The sequence below is a fragment of the Podarcis filfolensis genome (assembly GCF_964270895.1).
Source record: "Podarcis filfolensis genome assembly, chromosome: 2".
Taxonomy (NCBI): Eukaryota; Metazoa; Chordata; class Lepidosauria; order Squamata; family Lacertidae; genus Podarcis; species Podarcis filfolensis.
The window spans coordinates 95,193,373-95,215,200 of NC_139605.1; the positions used below are offsets into that span (position 1 = coordinate 95,193,373).

Consider the following 21,828-nt stretch of genomic DNA (forward strand, 5'->3'; position numbering starts at 1 on the left):
TTCCTAGAATACTGCAGTGATTTCCAGTTCACCTATTTCAATGGCCATGTTCAGAAGAACAACCAAAGCTTCAAAACCTTCTATTTAGGAAGTTGTGTCTGTCCCCTCCCCTCCCCTATCCTTTCCCCTCTTCCTATCATGTTCCACTTTTGACCCAAAGACCCGGGCTTGTATTGAGCTAGCATGTCCAAAGTGGAGAACTTTGGCTTCCACTGCTCACAATTTTCTGAGAGTAATTCTCAGTTGGACTTACTTCTGAGTAGGCATGTATAGAACAGGTATTAACAAATAAGAAAGAAGCCAGGATCGTACTATGGCTTTCCTAATTTCTTAACTTTGAGCCACCACCCCTCATTTTTATTTATTAATTTATTAGAAGTATTTCTACATCTCTTTATATAAGGCATGTCAAGGCAATTTACAGGATAAACAGTTCACTAAAAATACAACAACGGCATTAAAAACAAATACCGTATTTTTCGCTCTATAGGGGGCACCGGCCCATAGGCCGCACCTAGTTTTTTGGGGGGGAAATAAAGAAAAAATATATATTTCGCCCCCAGGCATGGGGCTGGGGCAGGGGAAGCCCGAGCTTCCCCCGACCCCAGCCCCCAGAACAGGCTGCTATCTGCAAGCCTTCGGAGCCCGGCGGGAGTTCCGCTGCACTTCCTGGATTTTGGGCTGCAGGCTGCTGTCCGCAAGTCTTGGGAGCCCGGCGGGAGTTCCCGCCGGGCTCCCAAGGCTTGCGGATAGCTTCCTGAAGCCTGGACAGCAAGAGGGGTTGGTGCGCACCGACCCCTCTCGCTCTCCAGGCTTCAGCGAAAGCCTGCATTCGCCCCATAGGACACACACAAATTTCCCCTTCATTTTTGGAGGGGAAAAAGTGCGTCCTATGGGGCGAAAAATACGGTAATTAAAGCAGTGAATACAAGTCAATGGGGTATTTTAAGTGGAAACATATATAACAGCAAATAATGGTATTTTAATATTTTATATACTACATATGTAATATGTTTGTATCTATTGTTTTAGTGTGATGATAATTATTGTCTGGATGTCTGGGAATCATAGAATTTTTAAGCGTGGAAAAGTACTGTTTTGTAGCAAGTGTGCACACACTGTATATATTATTCTATACAGGAGTATTCAAGACAGGTCGCAAACGGGCCATGTGCTTGGACCACCTGAAAAAAGAGAGGCTGAGGTTGCACCTGAGAGAGAGATGTCTCCAGCTGTCCTGATTCTGATTCGCTTGCTCACTCATTTGTCGCTGCTTTTGGGAGCCACAAAAGATCACCAGGTATTTTTAAATAAAACTAAGAACCACACAATTCTGTCTGAAAAACATTGCTGCATGGAAACTAAAGAAAGCATATCTGAAATGGAGCTCAATTTTTAAAAAAAGGTTTACTCTCAGTATCATGTGAAGGAGATATCGGATGCCAGCAGGACTGGCCTGGGATGTGTTTCCACTTGAGGCAAAGTGCCCCACTGTTGTTGTTTTTTAAAGTTTTTTTTTTTTTTTAAATGTGGTTGTTAATGATTCATGCAGAAATGCATTTGTTACATTTCAGTAATACATAGAGGGAAAGTAAGACTGTTAACAAGCTTCATATATGGATAAATGTTTCCTGGAAGCTGAAAAGGTACAGTAGTACCTCAGTGTACAAACTTAATCCATTCCAGAAGTCCATTCTTAAACCGAAACCGTTCTTAAACCGAGGTGCGCTTTCCCTAATAAGGCCTCCTGCCGCCGGTACCCTTCCACCATTCGGCTTCCGTTCTTAGACCGAGGTAAAGTTTGCAAACCAGGACACTACTTCCGGTTTTGCGGAGTTCGTAAATCAAATAGTTCGTAAATCAAATAGTTCGTAAACAGGGCTGTTCTTAAACCACTGTACTCGGTTTCTCATACTATAGTGGACACTTGTGGTAGACTGTTCATTACAATAGACCTCTGGCTTCCTCAGGGATGAAATAATTTATCACAGTTGTCCAACAATTTGGCATCTGGTGGCATTGACATCACACAGACGCCTTCACTATACTCTTTCCAGCACCTCCTTAAAACGTTTTTGTTTAGACAAGCCTTCCCAGGTATTTAGAATGGTGAGTTTAAAAACCCCCGAAACTTATTGCTGGTTTTTAATTTTTAGAAATGTTTTGATTGTTTTTACTAATAATCTTCCTGTTTTATTCTTTTTGTAAACACTTTGAGATTTTTCACTAATCAAGCAGCATATAAATTTTATGAAATAAATAAATGACTGTTAGTCTGCATGCCTTGCAATAGAACTGCATATTGATCGCTCTGAACCTTGCATTTTGTTCTTGAAGTCCCTGCTACAGATCATAAAGCCACCAGTTCAGGATCCAGTGAGCTTTCTCATGGATCATATTCTTAAGGACTTGGAGCAACTGATGAATACTCTTGGGAAGAGTGCTGATGAAACCACCAACGTTGTCCATCTCATTCTTTGTAGCCTTCTCAAGGAGCCTCACCAACAGACAGGCCAATGTAAGGAGAGCAGCTTGCAAAATGTGGTTGCTTACATTTCTAGTAAAGCAGGCATAAATTCACAGCATTGACTGTGACGTTATATTTCAAAGTGGATTGAGGCAGCCATGGCAGAGTTCTCAAGAAGAGCTGTATTGTACCTATTTCTAAAAATAAGTAATTTTTTTTCTTGTGAGTGGCATGTCTGCTCTTAACCTGATTTCATGGTCACATTGCTTTCATTATTTAAGTCTCCACTTTTCAAAATAGTCCTGTTTGCATTACTGGTGGTTCTGGGCAAGTTCTTTTATTGGGCTTTGCATTATTGAATCATAGTACTGATAAAGTGAAGAATGCACACAGAGTATCTTGTTTTTAGAACATACACTGTAGTGCAGTCTTCATTTATATTCAAGAATGCTGCCCGCATTGAATGGGCTTGGCTTCTTTTGCAACTTTGTGTGAGTCACTTAATGTCTATACACAGAATAGGCCTGTGCATCACCATGGAACATATATAGAAGCTAAACCAAATTGACACATTCTGATGTTTTAGAGCTGTTACACCCTTAATTCTATGGTTCTCACATAATACTAAGCCATGGTTGGGGAACGTCCTTGGCTTCACAGTCCAGATACATATCAGGCCTAACCTCACCAGCCAAATTTGGCAGGTGGACACCGATCAATAATCCGATGTCACAAATGTCACGATGAAATCAGGTGATTTGGCACTTTGAAGTCCCAAAGCTGAGACTTCAAAGCTCTGTGCAGGGTGGTTGGCAAACTTGCCAAGACTCCTGCACAGTACTTTAAAGCTCCTGAGACTTTGGTCCATCAGCTGATGGGTTGTATAGCCAAAGCTTGCTTCTTGAAGACATCAGTTCTTCGTGTGAATTCTCCTGTGAGAAACACTCATGCACTGCTGATCCAGCAGGCTTTGGTTCTCCCACTCATCAGTGGATAGGCAATGTGCCTTCCTTTGCCAATGTGCAATTGGGAGCACACTTTAAGTTTCCATATTCTGCACTGGCAGCTGAAAGCACATATGATGCCAGATGTAGGGCAGGCGGGTGTGGTTTGGAGGAAATTGCCTTATGATGCCAGCTAAACCATGGTTTGTTTACTAGCAACAAGCTATGATCTAAAGCCATTGTTTGTTGTTGACTTACAAGTCTTGGTTTGTTAAACATGGCTTAGCATTATGTTAGAGCCTGGCACCCTCCCTCAGTCATGGCTTGTTTGACCATTCCATTCCAGGAACTCACCAAGCTACTAGGGCATAAAGCAGGAACAACAGGAAAACAAACTTTGGCAGAATAAGCTATGGTTTGTTTGTTCATCTGTGGGGCAACTCTTTGTTACATCATGGTTTGTTAAACGAACCATAGCCTTAGTATTTTGTGCAAACCAGGCTAGACAGTGGGAGGATGTTAGCTTATGTGACCTGTCTTGGTAGTCAGGGGAAGGAACCAGGTTTTTTCCTATTAGAGGCTAATACAGGCAGAAGAAACTGGGAATTGCTATCAATAATCTCCAGCCCTTTAACAAAAGTAGGGACAGAGAACTATAAATTGTTACTGCTACTGCCACTTTCCATAGCTGACCCATGCCAAATTGAACTGCATGCAAGGAAGCAGGTATAATAAGAAGGTGTTACATGCAATAAATGTCTTTTTGCAGGGCCAGTGCGTTTTGATGGTCAACTCTCCAAAAAAGAGCAAAGAAACAACTGGGAGGGAATTGTTGCACGCATCATTCTTCCTGAACTGGAGGTAACATAAAACACACTCAAAAACTTGTATTTTCTGACAGTACACAGACTAGCCCTGTGGATTATACATATTTCATTAGCAGCTGATACAACGTACATTATTATTCTGATTACAGTGGAACATTGTGCATGTATTTGTACCTGTTTGTGCAGGGATGTGTATGCAGGTAGGTCTGTCAGTTCTGCAGGGCTGACAGAGTATCTGTTCAGCAGGGGAAGGAAAGCACAAGAATGAGAAATCTTTCTCTACTGCTGATTTAGCAACAGATAAGGCCACCTGTCAGCAGCAGGAAGTAGTGGGGTTTCTAGCAGATGCTATATTGACCTCCCCGTTCTTCTTGTGGTGCAGAAGAGAAAGTAAGCATGACAATCCTATTTTTGAAATCTAACGTGCCCAGTAATTCCTTCCAAGGCTAGTGGATAAAGTAATGGTGTGCACTCAGGGAAGACATTGGCAAGGGCAAGTTTTGCTGTTGTTTAGTCGTTTAGCCGTGTCCAACTCTTCGCGACCCCATGGACCAGAGTACGCCAGGCACTCCTGTCTTCCACTGTCTCCCGCAGTTTGGTCAAACTCATGCTGGTAGCTTCGAGAACACTATCCAACCATCTCGTCCTCTGTCGTCCCCTTCTCCTTGTGCCCTCCATCTTTCTCAAGATCAGGGTCTTTTCCAGGGAGTCTTCTCTTCTCATGAGGTGGCCAAAGTATTGGAGTCTCAGCTTCAGGATCTGTTCTTCCAGTGAGCACTCAGGGCTGATTTCCTTCAAAATGGAGAGGTTTGCTCTTCTTGCAGTCCATGGGACTCTCAAGAGTCTCCTCCAGCACCATAATTCAAAAGCATCAATTCTTCGGTGATTAGCCTTCTTTATGGTCCAGCTCTCACTTCCATACATCTACTGGGAAAACCATAGCTATATGGGAAACCATAGCTATATGGGAAAACTTTAACTATACGGACCTTTGTTGGCAAGGTGACGTCTCTGCTTTTTTGGGGGCAAGTTTAGCCCTATCCGTTCTTAGTGTCCCACATGAGGACTAGATCTTGTCCAGATTACTGCATAAAATTGTTTGGGAGTTCCTAGGGACTGAGGAAGTTGTCCTCTGCAAAGCTTCACTCTGGGTTCAGTTTCTTGCTGTGATGCTACTTCAGGACTCTAGAAGCTAGTTTTTTATTTATATTGATAGGAGTACATTTGAAAGAACATTTACTAATTAGAAAAACAAAAGACTTCTCTTTCAGAAGTAACTCTCCTTGATACCCCACACCTGCAATTTTCATAATAGCTCTAAGGAAGTGAGCATTTCACGTTTTGAGAGCTAAGGTGTTCAGAACCCTCAGATGAACTACCAGGTTCAATTATTCAAGATGCAGTTAGAATCACACCAATTCCTAGATCAGCATTAAACCCCACTTCCCAGCCCTGCCTTAAAGTTGTGTGTGTGTGTGTGTGTGTTGAGAGAAGCTGCATCTTAATGGTTATAACCCTCACTCCCTCATTTCCCCCATGCAGGTTCTGGATAAAACACTTCTGGAGTTGAATCGACGAATCAGTGAAGATGAGAGAATCTCTTCGAACCCAGTAGTGAAAGTTGTATATGGGGACCCTGCAGCCTTCCTGTTCACACTGACCAACAGCCCTGTACACTGTTCCAGGATGTGGAGCTGCAAGAAGAGGATCTCCATTGAGTACCTGGGGCACGTTGTCCAGCAGAAAGGTGGCAAGGACACACTGCCCATCTTATGGAAGTTTCTGCAAAAGGTGAGCATGCCCAGATTTTTGCCAGTGGCCCTATTACAGGAATACACAAGTCAGGAACTGCGATGCAAGGGACCCAAGTGTACGCTGCTCTTCATAATTAATAAAGGGGAAACCCCAATATATGCCCTTCATCTTCCTTTCTCTTTTCCTTCGTTTTATGAATTTTATGACTTTGATTTTATGAGCAGAAGTCTCCTGTCAGATACTTGTCAAAAGCTGAAGTACATCAGTAAGCATCAAACCAGGCAGGTGCTTTGAAATATTAAAATCACAGCCATAGCATAAGGTAACTTTGTTCTGGTATCTGTGAGGTAATGACTATCAGAGACCCAAATCTACTTTACCATCCAAAGGTATTGAGTGCTGTCGGAACTGGATTAAGGGAACTATCATGTTTCTGGAGCTGAGATTGAAAGGAACGTATGGACAAAGGGGCAAATTCTACTGTTAGAAGTTTTTTTGTTGATCCACCACCTAGCTGTTTAACCCTTTTCTGCACCTGGATACCACTTGCCTTACCATCTGGGGGGAGGGGGATAAACTGGGTCACAGTATCTTTTCTTCCTTTCGATGGATGAACACTTGGGGGGTCCCAGCTTTCATTGCAGGGTGGGGGAAAATGGACACAAAATTACGCCCCCACCCCGATGTACAAGCAGTTTTAGCATCTACTTGCCTCTGGCAAAGCCATAGAAGTGCTTAGTCTTAGGCTTTACCAAGAAGCTGAAGAAAAGTTTTGTGACCACTTTTAGTACTCATTTATAGCAAAAGGAGATGTGTTAGAATGATGTGCAGTTCATTTTGTGTTAAAAATATTGTTTGGAGTCTTATGTAATAAGAGGAGCTTTGTACAGGGCAAGGTCTACTTGCACCAAGCAGATCTCTGCCCAGAATGACTTAAAAGTAAATGCTTCGTTTATACCCTTTCCTGGTGGAAATATTACTAGAATTGAGAATATAAGGGGCAAAGTGAAGTAAGCAAAAAGCCAGAGGGGGTGCATAAAATTGTGTAAAGCTGAAACAAGGAGAGAGATTGTGCAGGGGTCCTGCTTATTTCTAATTCTGGTAGCCCCTTACTCAATTTGCTTATACCTGTGGGAAACCATGTTCTATGGACTTGCTAGATATGAAGAGTTCTGTGCGTATGTTAATTTCTGCTTATTTACAACCACCAGTGCTGATTCTTCTACATGGGAGTGGCTCACCCGGTGAGGCAGAGCTACAGTTGCTTCCTGGAAGCAGCATCACTGTGAGGTGACAGCAATGGGGTGGGGGGCTGTGCAGCAGCAGCACCAGCAGAGGCAATGTGGTGCTCTCACTAGTGCACCTACACGGGCCCAACCTCACTGCCATTTCACTCCTGGTAAGTGGCAGTGATACCACTGTCTGGGCCAGGTGAAGCAATTTCCTCCTAAGGGGAAAGCCACTCATGCTCCTGTAGCCTTTCAACTCCTCTTACCTCATTAGCACTACTCTGCTTCATTTTTAGGAAGCTGAATTGAGACTGGTAAAGTTTTTGCCAGAAATTCTGGCCCTGCAGAAATACTTGGTGAAAAGGTTCCAGAACGTGTCAGAGCTGGAATACCGAAAGATTGAAGATTTTCTCAACATTTCCGCAGGTAGACTCTTCCATATTAAGTTAGCAGAGCATATTAAGGTGTGTGGTTAACACCAAGCTTCACATTTATATAAGCCATCCCTTTTTTGTGACCTTGCACAGAGCAAAAAAAAAAAGGGGGACGCGGGTGGCGCTGTGGGTTAAACCGCAGAGCCTAGGACTTGCCGATCAGAAGGTCGGCAGTTCGAATCCCCATGACAGGGTGAGCTCTCGTTGCTCGGTCCCTGCTCCTGCCAACCTAGCAGTTAGAAAGCACGGCAAAGTGCAAGTTGATAAATAGGTACTGCTCCGGCGGGAAGGTAAACGGCGTTTCCGTGTGCTGCTCTGGTTCGCCAGAAGCGGCTTAGTCATGCTGGCCACATGACCCGGAAGCTGTACACCGGCTCCCTTCGCCAATAAAGCGAGATGAGCACCACAACCCCAGAGTCGGTCATGACTGGACCTAATGGTCAGGGGTCCCCGTTACTTTTACCTTACAGAGCAAAAAAGAGGAGAAAGTCAAGTGACTTCCTGGATAAAATGATCACCTCATTGTGGCAATGCATCCTTCAGGAAAACACAGCCATTGTTTTTATAGACATAATGGACATGATCCAACTAAAATTAAGCATTTTGAAGTCCCTCTGATTTCAGTGGAAACATTAGGGGCATGCTTAAATTTCTGCCATTGAAATCATTGGGATCCAGAAGTGTTTAACACAACCTGGATCATGATCCATTTTAGCAGTGGGAAGCCAGCATCTGACCAGGAAATAGAACTTGCTTATATTTGTAGCAGTATTTCATCACAATTAATTTGGAGATTCAGTGCAACAACGTACAATGGTGGACACTAGCTTAGATGGCTTTGAACGATGGCATTCATAGAGGATAGGTCTACCTGAGAATTAGGCATCGTAGTGAAATGGGGTTGCCTGAAACCAGAAACTAGATATAAACATCAGGAAAGGGTGTTGACTTTGTGCCATGCCTGGGGCTTCCCAGAAACATGTGGCTGGCAGCTTTGTGTACTGGTTTAAGCAGACCTTTGGTCTGCTTCAGCCAGGCTGCTCTTGCACTCTAACTTCCTGAACCAAAACTTACTTGGGCAATAGCTCCCTTAGAAAGACATGCAGAACTTTGCAATCTTGCATATGTCACATGCTGTTTGTTTCTTGCATTCTCCAGAAGGAAAGAGGTGCCTTATGACAAACAGAGTGAAGATATTTCTGACTGTTTGGAACAAACTGAGATCTTCCTTGGAAACCAGTGGTGAGTGGCCAGTTTACACCATTACTCTAGAAAAATAGTAAGGTTGCGAGGTCACCTGGTGCCATCTAATAGTAGCTTGGGTCTTTAATGCTGGAGGAAACACTCTCTAGTCTTGTCTCCTGAAAAGAGGCTAAAAAGGTTGTTCCATTTAGCAGTCTCTCCTTTTACAGTATTCCCCCACCCATCCTTAACACAGGACAGGGTCAACTAGTAGAACATAACATAGGACATTTGAGTTTAGAGCAAAGGACTGTGCAATTTATTACAAGAATGGGTTGGATTGGCAACTTTGAGATTAAATTTAAGTGGCAATAGATAGGAGGGACCCAATGTTATGTGAGAACTAAAAAGAGAGGTACCAAACTGCAGGTATTTCCTATTGCAGAACAATAGAAGGGAAAGAGGGATGGATCAGGTTTCTCTGGCCTTTGGACTCAGGGTGGTAGCAATTACTGGGTCTATCCATTATGAGTGCTTGGGAGTCAGACACCCTGGCTTTTTTATTAACCACTGCTTTATCATCAACCCAGGAAGATGGAAGTAACAGGCAATTGAGGGCAGGTTGATCCCTTCTAGATCTCCTTGGACTCCTTATGGCATGGAGCTAGTCTTAATGGTGATGGGTGGTTTATGTATTATGTGCCTCTCTTGGAGATCTAAATATACAATATATAAAAATAATGGATATGGAGCTAATGGAGGGAACACTGGGGAAAGGAGGCAGAGGTCAAGCTCACTAGGAGTGGAGTGACTTAGACTGATCTGAACCTAAAGGACCGGCTTGGGCAGCTCAGGATTATACACGGAAGGCTTAGTGGAATCTCTAATAGGCTTGATCATCTAATGGAGAAGTTTTCTTCGATCAAAGGGAGAGGAAACTGCATTTAAGTTGCAAATTTTCCCACCATAGCTGGCAAGTTCAAAAAGTGTGTGTGGAGAGAGAGAGCTTGAGAAATACTCATGTAATTCTGGGTGGAGATTCTGATCCTTCATTAATGCTAATCAATGCTGATGGCTGACTCTGATGTCTTTACCGGTTGGTTTCCCAGCACTTTAGGCACGAAACATCTTCAGTCAGGGCTCTGTAATGGCCATATTAGTGGACACCCCTTGAATGGCATTTTCATTTCATGGAGTGTGCATTTCTCTTTGCTTAACTGTTTGGAGTCATTCCTTGTGAACATGCTGAAGGTGATCTTTGCCCTGCTTTCCAACAGGTTTGCTTAGTTCACCACTTTCTAAGACAGAACAAGAATGTGGGAGTCGAGGTGCTGAGGTTAAGAGTGGTTAAGAGTGGTGGACTCATAATCTGGTGAACCGGGTTCGCGTCTCCGCTCCTCCACATGCAGCTGCTGGGTGACCTTGGGCTAGTCACACTTCTCTGAAGTCTCTCAGCCTCACTCACCTCAGAGTGTTTTTTGTGGGGGATGAAGGGAAAGGAGATTGTTGGCCGCTTTGAGACTCCTTAAGGGGAGTGAAAGGCAGGATATCAAGTCCAAACTCCTCTTCTTCTATCTTCTTGGTAATGAACAAGAGATAATTAGAAACCTGGTCACTCACTAATGTTTTCTGATCCAAATGCAGGTGAAATTAAACTCCCCAAAGATTATTGTGCTTCTGACCTCACTCTGAATAGTGACTTTGAGATCCTTCTGCCTCGCCGACATGGTCTAGGCCTCTGTTCCACTGCCTTGGCCAGTTATCTCATTGGCCTACACAATGACTTTGTCTACACCGTAGAAAAATATACAACAGATGCCGAAAGGTATGCCTGCGTGTGTATCTGCTAGAATCCCCACTACTTCCTACAGGGTGACAGATAGCCTTATCTGGTGCCAAATCAGCAGTAGAGCAAGATTTCTCATTCTCTTGTGTTCTCCCTCCCCATCTCAACAGATACTCAGTCAGCCCTGCCGAAGTGACGGATCTACATGTGATCACTTACGAAGTGGGGAGGGACTTGATCCCACTGATCCTATCCAACTGCCAATACAGCGTGGAGAAAGGAGGAGAAGCCCTCCAGGAACTGGAACTGGAAAAAATTGAGCAGCAAATCACTAGCAGATTCCTACAGGGAAAGCCTTTAATCACGCTGACAGTATGTATCATAGAAGCTTAATGCTGCCACATAGCTTTCCTGGTGCCTTGTGAGATCCATTTGTCAGGTTAGAGAGCATTATTGCAAAGGGTTGCTCACTGGCATATTTTCTCTCTCTTTCTCACCAGGGCATACCCACTCTGGTATACAGGCATGACCAAAATTACGAGCATCTCTTCAATGATATCAGAACCAAGCTGAGCCAGGTGAGCTTCAGAGATGGGAGAGAAAGAATACAAAAAGTGGCTGGTTGCATTTCAGTAAAGTTTTGTTATAATTAGGATTAGCTTCTTAGTGTCTGATTCTGTGCTTGCTTGGTTTTTGTTGGCATCCTTCTGTCTCGAGAGATAATGGAGTGCATTGCAGGGGTGAAGTTAAACCACTGGAGAATCACAGCGCCTGCTGTGGCTGTAGAGACCAGTAACTCGTAGCTGCATTGTTTTTGCTGTGTTAGTAGCACTGAAGTGACCCTCTCCAGGTGCAAGCCTGGGTAGTGTGTATGGAGGTCAAACAACTGTGTGTATTGCCCAGACAACAAGACTCCACTCTTGGCCTCGCTGATGTGGTCCATTGGGCACCAGATTGACTGCAGGTATTGTTGGAAGGAGGGGTATAAAAGATGCCATCCAACCATCTTAAGGACTCCACTGCGGATGTGTGTAGGGTTTACTCCTTAGCCTCCCAAGATGTCCCACAAGCAGCAAGTACATTGGTAGCCCTTTGGAATTCATTGAGACACTTCCTTGTAGGTGTGTGCCCAGTTTGCTGTCCAAGTCAGGGCCTGGCAAACAGCTTCTATAATTTGGAAGAATCATTGCAGAGAAAAGGAGTGGACTATATAGAGACTGACTGCAGTGTTTGCAACAATCTGTGCTGAATGATGGGCGTTGACTGGCTTCCATTCCCTTGAATTACAGAGCTCTCTGCCAAATTCCACAATTGGCATGATCAGTGGGGAGCTGCTATCCTACAGTGACATCTGTGAAGCTCTGTCTGTCACCGAAATAACCTTAGGATTCCTAGCTGTGGCTGGAGGAGACCCAGATATGACTTTGTCTAAGTATGTTGAAAATATCCTGCAAATGGGCCATCAGATAAGTGACCACGTGATGAAGGTGAGTGCAGGGAAAAAGAGGAAAGTAGACTAGGCTGAACGCGATGACTGTCTTACATGCCCCAAGCTAAAGGAGGTGCTCTCTCCTCCCATTTTTTTCCAGAGGTTCAAGTTCCATTCACCTTTGGCCTTCCTCTTGACCTTTTGAGCTGGAATGGGAGACCATCCCCACAATTATACTGTCCATTGGAGAAAGCACATTGCAACTGTTGTCTTCCAGCTTATGATTTAAGTCCCTTTATTTTGGCAGTTTCTGACTTTTAAAAAGAACATCTTTTTGCTATTGCAAGTTTTCAGTCAAACCGTTTTTTGCAAGAACCTAAAACACAGCCTAATGATTTATCCACACGCCACGCTTTCCAGGCATGGTCCTCGCATTAAAGCTCCACCTGCTCTGAATTGCAGCAGAATTGCCATTAGTTGCGCTTCAGCTTTAAAGAGCAGGTTTTCGTGGGGGAAAGCTCCGGGGTGAGAAAGAGAGCATTCAGATACAGAGCTTTAAAGCTCAGGCCTGTGCCTGGAAAGCACAGGGCAAAAAGTAAGTCCTAGCACCTTACCGGTCCAAGACATTCTGCTGCTTCAAGGGGTGTTGAAATGTCACAGAAGGGGATGCTGGTTTATGTATACACAAGAGTTGAATAACAATAAACTCTTGGGCACTTTAGGATGAGTTTCAGTGAAAACAGAAACTTAAAGCTATTTTTAAAGAAAAAAGATGTTGCTGGTTGCAAATTTATTGTCTCTAGAGAATATACGTGTAACAGAATGTATATATTCATTTCATTTATTTCTTTGCTGCTTTTCACTCACACGAGTGATGAAGCGGCTTACATAGATAAATAATAACATAGAACATCACAATTGCAACATAAATCATGCAAAATAATTAGCAAATCGTCAGTAAAATAATTACAAATCATCAGTAAAACAACCACCTTCTACTAAACATTATTAATGAAAAACAACTTTAAAAATATACTGTATTTTTCGCCCTATAGGACGCACCGGCCCATAGGACGCACCTAGTTTTTTTGGGGGGGGAATCAAGGAAAAATTTTTTATTTTCCCCCCAGGTTTGCGCAGCCATCCCCAAGCGCTCCGTCTCCCTCTTCTGCCTTCAGGGACAGCCTCTCTAGCCTCCGTGGGGCAGCGGCTTGCCCTGCTGTCCCCCGAGCTTGTGGGGCTGGCGATGGGGAGAAGCAAGCAGACCAGGTCGGGGAATAGCAGGGTGGCGGCGCTGCGCCTCCCCGCTGTCCCCCCCGTTTGTGGGCTGCAGGCTGCTGCCCGCAAGACTTGCGAGCCCGCGGGACCTCCTGCCGGGCTTGCAAGGCTTGCGGATAGCTTCCTGAAGCCTGGAGAGCGAGAGGGGTCGGTGCGCACCGACCCCTCTCACTCTTCAGGCTTCAGCAAAAGCCTGCATTTGCCCCATAGGACGCACACACATTTCCCCTTCATTTTTGGAGGGGGAAGTGTGTGTCCTATAGGGCGAAAAATATGGTATTTGCATTTCTTCTAAAGGAATGTTTAGCTATGTCCACCTCATCTTCATAGCTGCTGTATACCTAGTTCTGAATTATAGTAGACTTAAAAATGGTCAAACATTTGTGTGTTTCTTACAGGTGCTGAGCCGATGTCACCTAAAGCACATTATTGCACTGTGGCAGCTCCTTTCAAGCCATAAATCTGAACAGCTGCTGCATCTGAAAAAGGTAGGAATCTGAAAGGGGTGGGGAGGATGAGATAACTTGATGTTCTGTGCTCTTGTTCTCCCTTCTTCCCCTAACGATGCTGTTGTGTGTTTCTTCCCAGGATCCCTTCGCAGAGGTCAGCGAATCCTATAAAGAGGAGCTCACTCCAGAGAACACAAAACTCCTCAATGCCTTCCTTATGCAGGCTGGGCTGGAGTCCTTCCTCCAAGAGTTGCACGAAATGATCATCCTGAAGCTGAAACATCCCAAAGCTCAGGAGGTGTTCGATCCCAAGTGGAGGTAAGAGCCTGTCAAGCCCAAACTTTGCATATTTTCTTCATCACCTGAATGTAACTCGTTTTGTGCTCGTGAACAGTGCCATGTACTGCAGAATAGCTGATTATACTTTGTGCTCACTCTCTTTCTCTGTTTCCCAGCCTTAAGGACACACTTGTTCCATACCTCGAAACAAAAGGGAGCAACATACCAGAAGAACTAGAGGATACATTCCCAGAAGAGATCCTGCTCTCCCAGTGTATCGCTGCCTGGAAAGTGGCTGCCGCTCTTAAACGAGACCGAAGGCTTGGTTAAATGCAGACACTGTGCTGCTTCCTCTCTTCTTGGCCAAGCCACTTTCTGGAAAAAAATTTCCAGGAAAGCAAAGCACTGGATTTAGGTGCTGCTTTTCTTGCACATAGCAAAAATGAAAAGCACCTTTTGGATAAAAAAACAAATTTCATTGCTGAAGGAGTTCCTAATGGAAAGTGTCGCTGCACGATATTAAGAATAAACTATAATGTGTAAATCTTAATTTAAGCCATAGAAGCCAAAATAAAAATGCTATTTATCCCCCAGTAGAGCACAAGCCGAAAGATGCAAGCCACATTCAGAGGAAGGCAAAAAGACATTTTCATTGGCAAGTTTAGTGGATAGCAACACAGGTCCTTAAAAAAACCAAGGTATAAATGGTCAGTATGGGGCTATAGAGCAGGGGCTGTGTGTCACCTTTCTGTGGGATGTCTCTTTCCTCTTAAGTCACTCAGGTCGGCAAGATACAAGGAACCAATCCTCTTTCCCTCAGGTTTTTTCTTAGTCTTCCTAAGTGCTACCAAAGCTGCCTTCTCTACTACTAGAGGCATCGTTTGTTTGTAACTTTTATTTTGCCATAGTGTGTCTGTTAGTCTTTGGATCAGGACACCAAAACAAAAATTGTCAAAGCTTGGTCAAGGAAGTTTTCTAGGTGGCTTTCTTAAAGCCATTCAGCAGGCACAGACTCAGAACTAGCTTGACGTCACTGCCTACACGAGAAGCAGCCAGTCAAGGTTGCCTAACCTGCCTGTTGTTGGCCATTGTGAATAGATATATTCACTCACTTAGGCAGCCTTCTTCATAGTCACATGAGTGTCAAAATCTGCTTGTTTTGCCGCTGGACCCTTGTATGCATAAACTTGGTTTTCCTTTCTTTGACCTCCATGACTTAGATATTCTATTTGATGTTAGTGCTTTGAATATAACAACTGATTTGCTGCTGATGTTAAATTTGCAACTGTGATCATGATTAACTATGCCGTCTTAATTTCTGTTCGGGCCGAAAAATAGCTCAAGCACATTTCTCTGATCAGCTTTATGAAGGAAACAGTGTTGAATTTATTGGACCAACTAGGATGCTTTCAAAAATAAGATAGCTATTTTATTTCATTTAAATAATGTTATGTTTAAACTGTCAGCTATATACAGCACATTTAGCAGCTTGAGATGCTGTGCCTCATTAAAACAACAAAAGGAGGAGATTCTGTGAAAGTGATTAAGATTTCTTGAAGGAGGAAGAAAATACCACTTACTCCTGTGTGAACTGGTGCACCATTAATTGAAGGAACTTTTTCAAATTTCTGTTGAACTGTATTCATGTGGATTTTTAAGCATCTTTCCCAAAATATTCTTGTCTTGACAGGCGGATGACAACGACAACCCAATATATTTTTGGGAGGAATTTCTCAGGGCGAAAGTAAAGTAGTATCTGCCACTGCTGTAAATGATACTAGCCAAGTTCTGCTGGTGCTCTAAATTTTATGTGCTTTATAAATAACAGGGTTCTTAACAGGTAATCATACCAGATGTACTTACACGTACTTCAGTTCACTGAACTTTTTCTTAAAGGGCTATCAAAAGCTCATTTCACATATTCTGAGTACTTGCATTTCTGGCCATTTGCATAACTTCCCTAAACTTGACCTGTTCAACATGCATAATCTATTGATAATCTACACTGGGTACTAAATACAGTTTGAGTCACTGCTGATCCAACTGATCGTTATTTAAGTAGTTACCTTATTACTAGAAAGTTCTGAGTCTGGGGCTGAGTTGCTTAGACTTGCTCTATTTACAAACAAGAATACAAGGGACAGGACACAGTGAAGGAACAAAATCCATTATTCTCCTTGCGGATGATGCATTTGGCTGTGATAAAATTAGCACTGTACTGGCAAAACAGTAAACTGTGGCTTTGTTTACGAGTATACTGAGTTGGGGGACCATAACCAACAAATGTTTTAAAATTATTTTGTAGATTTTTTTTTCTCCTTTTAATAAAAAATGGCTACACAAGACTTGTATTGTGTTTAACTGTCCTGAAATTTTGCTATCATGATGAATTCAGTCTGGAAAGTTGATTGTGTTACTTGTTACTTACAGCAGATCTCTACTTACACCATTATTTCTTGGGTTGGCAGGGGTGAGGTTTTCTATAAACCTGCAATTCAAAAGCAAATCAGCATAAGCGTTTCCCAATTATTAATCAATACGGTAGGTCTGAGATGCTTTTCTACACAGAAGAGGGACATCTCTTCAATACATTATCAGCTGATTATCTGCTCAGCATGAAAACTATATATTCGGTGACCTAAAGGTTCATTCATTTTGGAGCTGGGTTTGAAAGGCAAGGCAAGATTATAATGATGGGTGCTTTGCTTGTTAGGCAGTGCTAAGACTTATCATTGCCATCTTTCTTCATGGATAGGGTTTTTGCAATTGCTCCAGATATTTAACAGATAGTTTCTAGAATGATCAAGCATCTTTTGGAAATACTGTATTTTTCGCCCTATAGGACGCACCGTCCCATAAGACGGTCCCATAAGGGGGAAAAAATTATCCCCCCCCCCAGGCGCGGGGCTGGGGCGGGGGAAGCCCGAGCTTCCCCCGACCCCAGCCCCCAGAACAGGCAACTCTCCGCAAGCCGTGGAGCCCAACGCCGGGCTCCCGCGCCTTGCAGAGAGCCACGTGAAGTCTGGGCGCGCTGAGCTCAGCGCGCCCAGCCTTCGGCATGCAGGCAACTCTCCGCAAGCCGCGGGAGCCCGCCACGGGCTCCCACGGCTTGCAGAGATCTGCGCGAAGCCTGGAGAGCGAGAGGGGTCGGTGCGCACTGACCCCTCTCGCTCTCCAGGCTTCAGCGAAAGCCTGCATTCGCCCCATAGGATGCACACAAATTTCCCCTTCATTTTTTGAGGGGGAAAAGTGCGTCCTATGGGGCGAAAAATATGGTAAATTTCATATTGCTGCGTCTAGCATAGTGGAGGGGAACCTGCAGCCTTCCAGTTAGACTTCCCGCTCCCATCAGCCCTGGCTCAGTCTGGGAAGTGTAAAAATATTGAACTGCTACCTTCCCTGTAGGAAGTATGCAATGAGAACTATGTATGTGTGTTCGGGGTTCTCCATCCTGCACATTTGCGAGCGAGGACCCTGTTTTAACAGCTCGTTTTCCTGACAATAAAGATCAGGCTTACTAGCCGCTTTGCTTCATCCTATCTTTGGTTGGTCTCTGTTCATTCTCCGACAGATAGGGAGCCTCCGTGATCTATCTCTATACGGGCTCCTTGCATGCACCTCCTACAGGGAAGGGAGCAGTTCAATATTTTTACAACAGAAGCTCTGAGTAGTTGAGCACAGACAGTGTTACAAATTTGTGTGTGTGATAGAGAAATTGAAGAGGGGCTGTTAGGCTGCAATAGATTTTGATGGGTTGCTTTGAAGCAGGGCCAGATTTAGGTTTGATAAGGCCCTAAGCTACTGAAAGGTAATTGGGGACCTTTAAATGTCCAGCTGCCCTTTGTCAACAAATTGTCACTGCTTTTTTTGTGTTGAATTTTTGCTATATAGTAATTGATGGTGTCTAAAGCCATTTGCACATACAGTGGTACCTCTGGTTAAGAACTTAATTCGTTCCGGAGGTCCGTTCTTAACCTGAAACTGTTCTTAACCTGAGGTGCCACTTTAGCTAATGGGGCCTCCTGCTGCCACCATGCGATTTCTCTTCTCATCCTGAAGCAAAGTTCTTAACCCGAGGTACAATTTCTGGGTTAGCAGAGTCTAACCTGAAGCGTCTGTAACCTGAGGTACCACTGTATTGCCATGCAACCAGTCCATGCAGATTCTATATAAAGAAATGAACAAACCAGTGATATTTTAGGAAGCAGGCTAGCAGGCGGGGCCCATTACTTACATGATAGGAGCCTACACAACACAAAACGCTGTTGCTGTGTGTAGGTTTTATTTTATTTGTTTTTTATCTTATATTTTGGAAATGTACATTTAGGGGGGTTTTCCCCTTGAAATTTTTCTGGGGCCCCCAAGAGAGTGGGGCCCTAAGCTATAGCTTGTTTAGCTTATACATAAATCCGGCACTGCTTTGAAGTCACTTCAGCAGGGTTGGGGGGGGGGGTAACTCCCACCCAACCTCCTTGCCATGCCCTGTAGTTTTCCACAACAAAGGTGGCAACCCAATCAGCAGAACTTGCCCTTTCCAACCCTAAGGCGCGCCTTTCCCTATCCCAGGAGGCGCGCGCCCCTTTCCATCACTGAACTGCAGTGCAGGGAGAGCGAGCGCCCTTGGGTCCGCTCGGTGGGGGCGTGATCAGTGCAGGAGCAGCCCAGGAAGTAGTAAGGCGGGAGCTCCGGCTGGAATGGCGGACAGGGCCGAATCCGAGGCGCGGGTGGCGGAGGAGACGTTGCGCGCCTGGGAACGGTAAACTGCAGCGGAGACCAAGTCTCTCTTCCAAGGCGGCAAGCGGGAGCGCGCTATCGCTGGGGGCTGCGGGATTTGCATTGTGCTTTCCGGGCGGCTGAGACTGCGGCTCGCTCGTGCGCCACCTCCTGGTCTTACTGCTGCAGTCCTTGCTATTTCACAGGCTTACCTAATTGTCTCCCGGCAACAAGCGCGCCACCCGGGCTGCTCACGCGCACGTCGTGTTTAGCTCCCTTTTGCATGGTTATAAAACGCCTTTCCTAACGCTGCAGTGCTTCAAGGGACCGTTGCGTTTGGGAGCCAGGAACTAGTCACGTTTCTCGCCTAGCAGCAACAGCAAAGCACCTTCTCGCCCCGAGGAGTAAAAACCTTAACAGCGCGACCAGAAGCTGGTTGGTTTACTGGGATGCCAGCGCCATCGATTCCGAGCGAGCCTGCTTAGGATTTGAGCCTTAGCGGCGCTAGCTTTGCTGGTCAATAAACAGCCCCCTCCTGCAGTGCAGTCCTACACGTGTCTCATTAGCAGCAGGACCCACTGACTTAAATTGGTCTGATTCCCCAGGCAAATGAATTTAGGATTGCAGGATTAGTGCCTCTTGCTGTTGGGCTAAATAAAAGTTACAAGGTGCTTGATAAACCTTACCAAAAGAAGTTGGTTGGGTTTGGGCCGCTGTGTTTAACAACACTCCGTAGGGCAAAAAGTTCAGGTTACCTAATCTTGCCAGCTTTCCTAAATCTGATACCTTTGGGCTGGATTACAACTCCCATCAAGCCTAGCAATTGGCTGTACTGGCTGGGGGTTGATGGGAATTGGAGTACAACAGCATTGGAGCGCCAAAGATTTCGCAGCCCTGAATTTGGCTTTGCAGGGTCAATGGTGAGACAGCGGGTGGAGAAACTTTGGAGGATTGACTCCAGATAGTAAATTTACAGTGAAAGGTACGGATATATATATTTGAAAGCAGAATGGTTTGTCTGCTTATGTGTTGTTCCAAATGTCAGTATGCATTCCCTGAGATGGAAAACAACAAAAGCAGACCACCGTCTCCCACCATCTCCCTCCCACACAATTAAAAGATAAAGGTATACTTTAGTCCTTAATTTGTTTGCGGGGGTTGGAGAGAGATGTTATTGTATTTGTGGAAAGACACGTGTTGAAGCAAAATGAGTTGGTTTCATAAGCATTCTGAGCCAACAAAGGTCTCCTGTACTGTATATTCTTATTAGTCTGGAGACAGATAAGATGTTTGAGTTTTTTATAAAGAGCTAATTTGTATGGTGGAGGCATCGTTGGTGTATACATTTATTGTCCCTCCGCTATCTCAATTTTAGTATATGTGCTGCCGAAGCGAGCACTGTCCCTCCGCTATCTCAGGGTTAAACAGATTGTGCAGGATTTCAAAAGGCTACAAAAACCTGCAGAACCTTTGAACCAGAGGCAATCAAGGGATAACAGTGAGCAGTGATGCTTCTATCATACTCTCCCAACACATTGAAAATTGTCTGTTCCTGGCCTGTTCTGGTGCTGGAAACAAACAGATGCTACCTAGTTCTATTATGTTTCATAGTGATCAAGCACAGCTGAAGGCAGATGTAATTGACCAGGACACCCAAGAGTGGCAAAGCAACCCCTCCTTTGCTGGCCTGGAGAGAGTTGGAGGAGTGGACCTGTCTTACATCAAAGGAGATGACACAAGTGCCTGTGCTTCACTGGTGGTGCTCAGCTACCCAGACCTTGAGGTAACCATCATAGATCTCCCAGGTTTTAAGGTTGACAACAGAAGGAAGGGATCTTCGAGTTATGGTAGATCTAGCATAGAAAGGATAATAAATGTCAAATGTTACAGTATTCTTAGTTGCCGCCTGAGTAACTTTAAATTAGTAGTTCTGTTTGTCTTCAGGCATTGGAAGGCTGAGGATAGTATTATGGCAGCAGTTCAGGAGTAATTCAACAAGACATGTGAGTTTGGGGAGTTTCTGCCAAATTATGATTGCTTGATCACTATAGACCAGGCATAGGCAAACTCGGCCCTGCAGATGTTTTGGGACTACAATTCCCATCATCCCTGACCACTGATCCTGTTAGCTAGGGTTGATGAGAGTTGTAGTCCGAAAACATCTGGAGGGCCGAGTTTGCCTATGCCTGCTATAGACTCTTATGAGGATGCTAAGATTGTAATGTGTGCATATTACTTCACTTGCTTGAGAATGTGGTTAGCCACTCTTGCTCATTCTGCTGAGTGAGTTACTCCACAAGGAAATATTTCACTCTGCATTCTCCCTCGATCTTTTTAGGTCCTGTATGAAGACTGTTGCATGGTAGCTGTGAATGCCCCATACGTGGCAGGTTTCCTGGCCTTCAGAGAAGTCCCTTTTCTTGTGGAGGCCCTGCAGCGGCTAGAGCAAAAAGCGCCTGGTCTCAGGCCCCAGGTGTGATATTTCCCGCCCTCTGCTCAATCAGACCAAGAGTCCATCTAGTCCAGGATATTTTCTTTCCTGCAGTGGCCAACCAGATCCCTCCAACAAACTCACAAGTAGAGCTAGAAAGCAACAGCCCTCTCCTACTGTGGCTCCCCAGAAGCTGATATTCTATCATCATCATCATCATCATCATGCCAATTAATTTATATATTGCTTACATGCTGAAATGTCTTCTAAGCAGGTAGCATACTGGTTCTGAATGTGGAAGGTTCCCTATTGGTATCAGCGGCTGCTTTTCTCTTTTCTTTGTGGGAAATTGCCACTAAGGACATCTTTTCTGCATAACAGTTTTGTGCCAACATCTGCTTCACAGGAGAGCTCACCAGGCTACCAGCCCCGCAAGGCATCTGTGCAAAAAAAGAGGGATGCCACCTATGCTTATTTATATGGCATCTATAAATGAATGCAGATTGCTAAATCAGGATTTGTTGCTCCTGATTTAGTCTTGCTCTGATTTGATTTTACGTGCTCCTGTTTTAATATTTGGTTAAGATCCTTTTAAGGCTGAGTTGTAATCTTTTTTTTTAAATAA

At 44.4% G+C, this 21,828-nt stretch overlaps 2 protein-coding genes across 10 annotated transcripts in view; both read left to right on the top strand.

Moving 5' to 3' along the window:
• The window catches only part of LOC310755530 (E3 ubiquitin-protein ligase RNF213-like), a 94,960-nt gene extending 78,556 nt beyond the window's left edge, over positions 1–16,404 (top strand). For all 4 annotated transcript variants that reach the window (XM_083598466.1, XM_083598464.1, XM_083598465.1 and 1 more), the window contains 13 exons: positions 1,141–1,300; positions 2,338–2,518; positions 4,181–4,272; positions 5,781–6,029; positions 7,519–7,648; positions 8,815–8,898; positions 10,483–10,663; positions 10,795–10,996; positions 11,125–11,202; positions 11,914–12,111; positions 13,730–13,819; positions 13,920–14,098; positions 14,236–16,404. In XM_083598466.1, the coding sequence (XP_083454592.1) occupies positions 1,141–1,300; positions 2,338–2,518; positions 4,181–4,272; positions 5,781–6,029; positions 7,519–7,648; positions 8,815–8,898; positions 10,483–10,663; positions 10,795–10,996; positions 11,125–11,202; positions 11,914–12,111; positions 13,730–13,819; positions 13,920–14,098; positions 14,236–14,389 (1,978 nt within the window). In that variant the 3' untranslated portion in view covers positions 14,390–16,404. The remainder of the gene's footprint in view (positions 1–1,140; positions 1,301–2,337; positions 2,519–4,180; positions 4,273–5,780; positions 6,030–7,518; positions 7,649–8,814; positions 8,899–10,482; positions 10,664–10,794; positions 10,997–11,124; positions 11,203–11,913; positions 12,112–13,729; positions 13,820–13,919; positions 14,099–14,235) is intronic.
• Positions 16,405–18,570: 2,166 nt separating this feature from the next.
• ENDOV (endonuclease V) overlaps positions 18,571–21,828 on the top strand; it is a 62,156-nt gene continuing 58,898 nt past the window's right edge. For 5 of the 6 annotated variants that reach the window (XR_014544460.1, XR_014544461.1, XR_014544462.1 and 2 more), the window contains exons 1-3: positions 18,688–18,815; positions 20,384–20,555; positions 21,111–21,245. Coding sequence is in view for 2 of the 6 variants with exons in the window: in XM_083598982.1 (XP_083455108.1) it covers positions 18,754–18,815; positions 20,384–20,555; positions 21,111–21,245 (369 nt within the window). In the remaining 4 variants the exon portion in view is untranslated. Of the gene's footprint in view, positions 18,816–20,383; positions 20,556–21,110; positions 21,246–21,828 lie in introns of all 6 variants that reach the window. The other variant, XM_083598983.1, reaches the window with a different exon arrangement.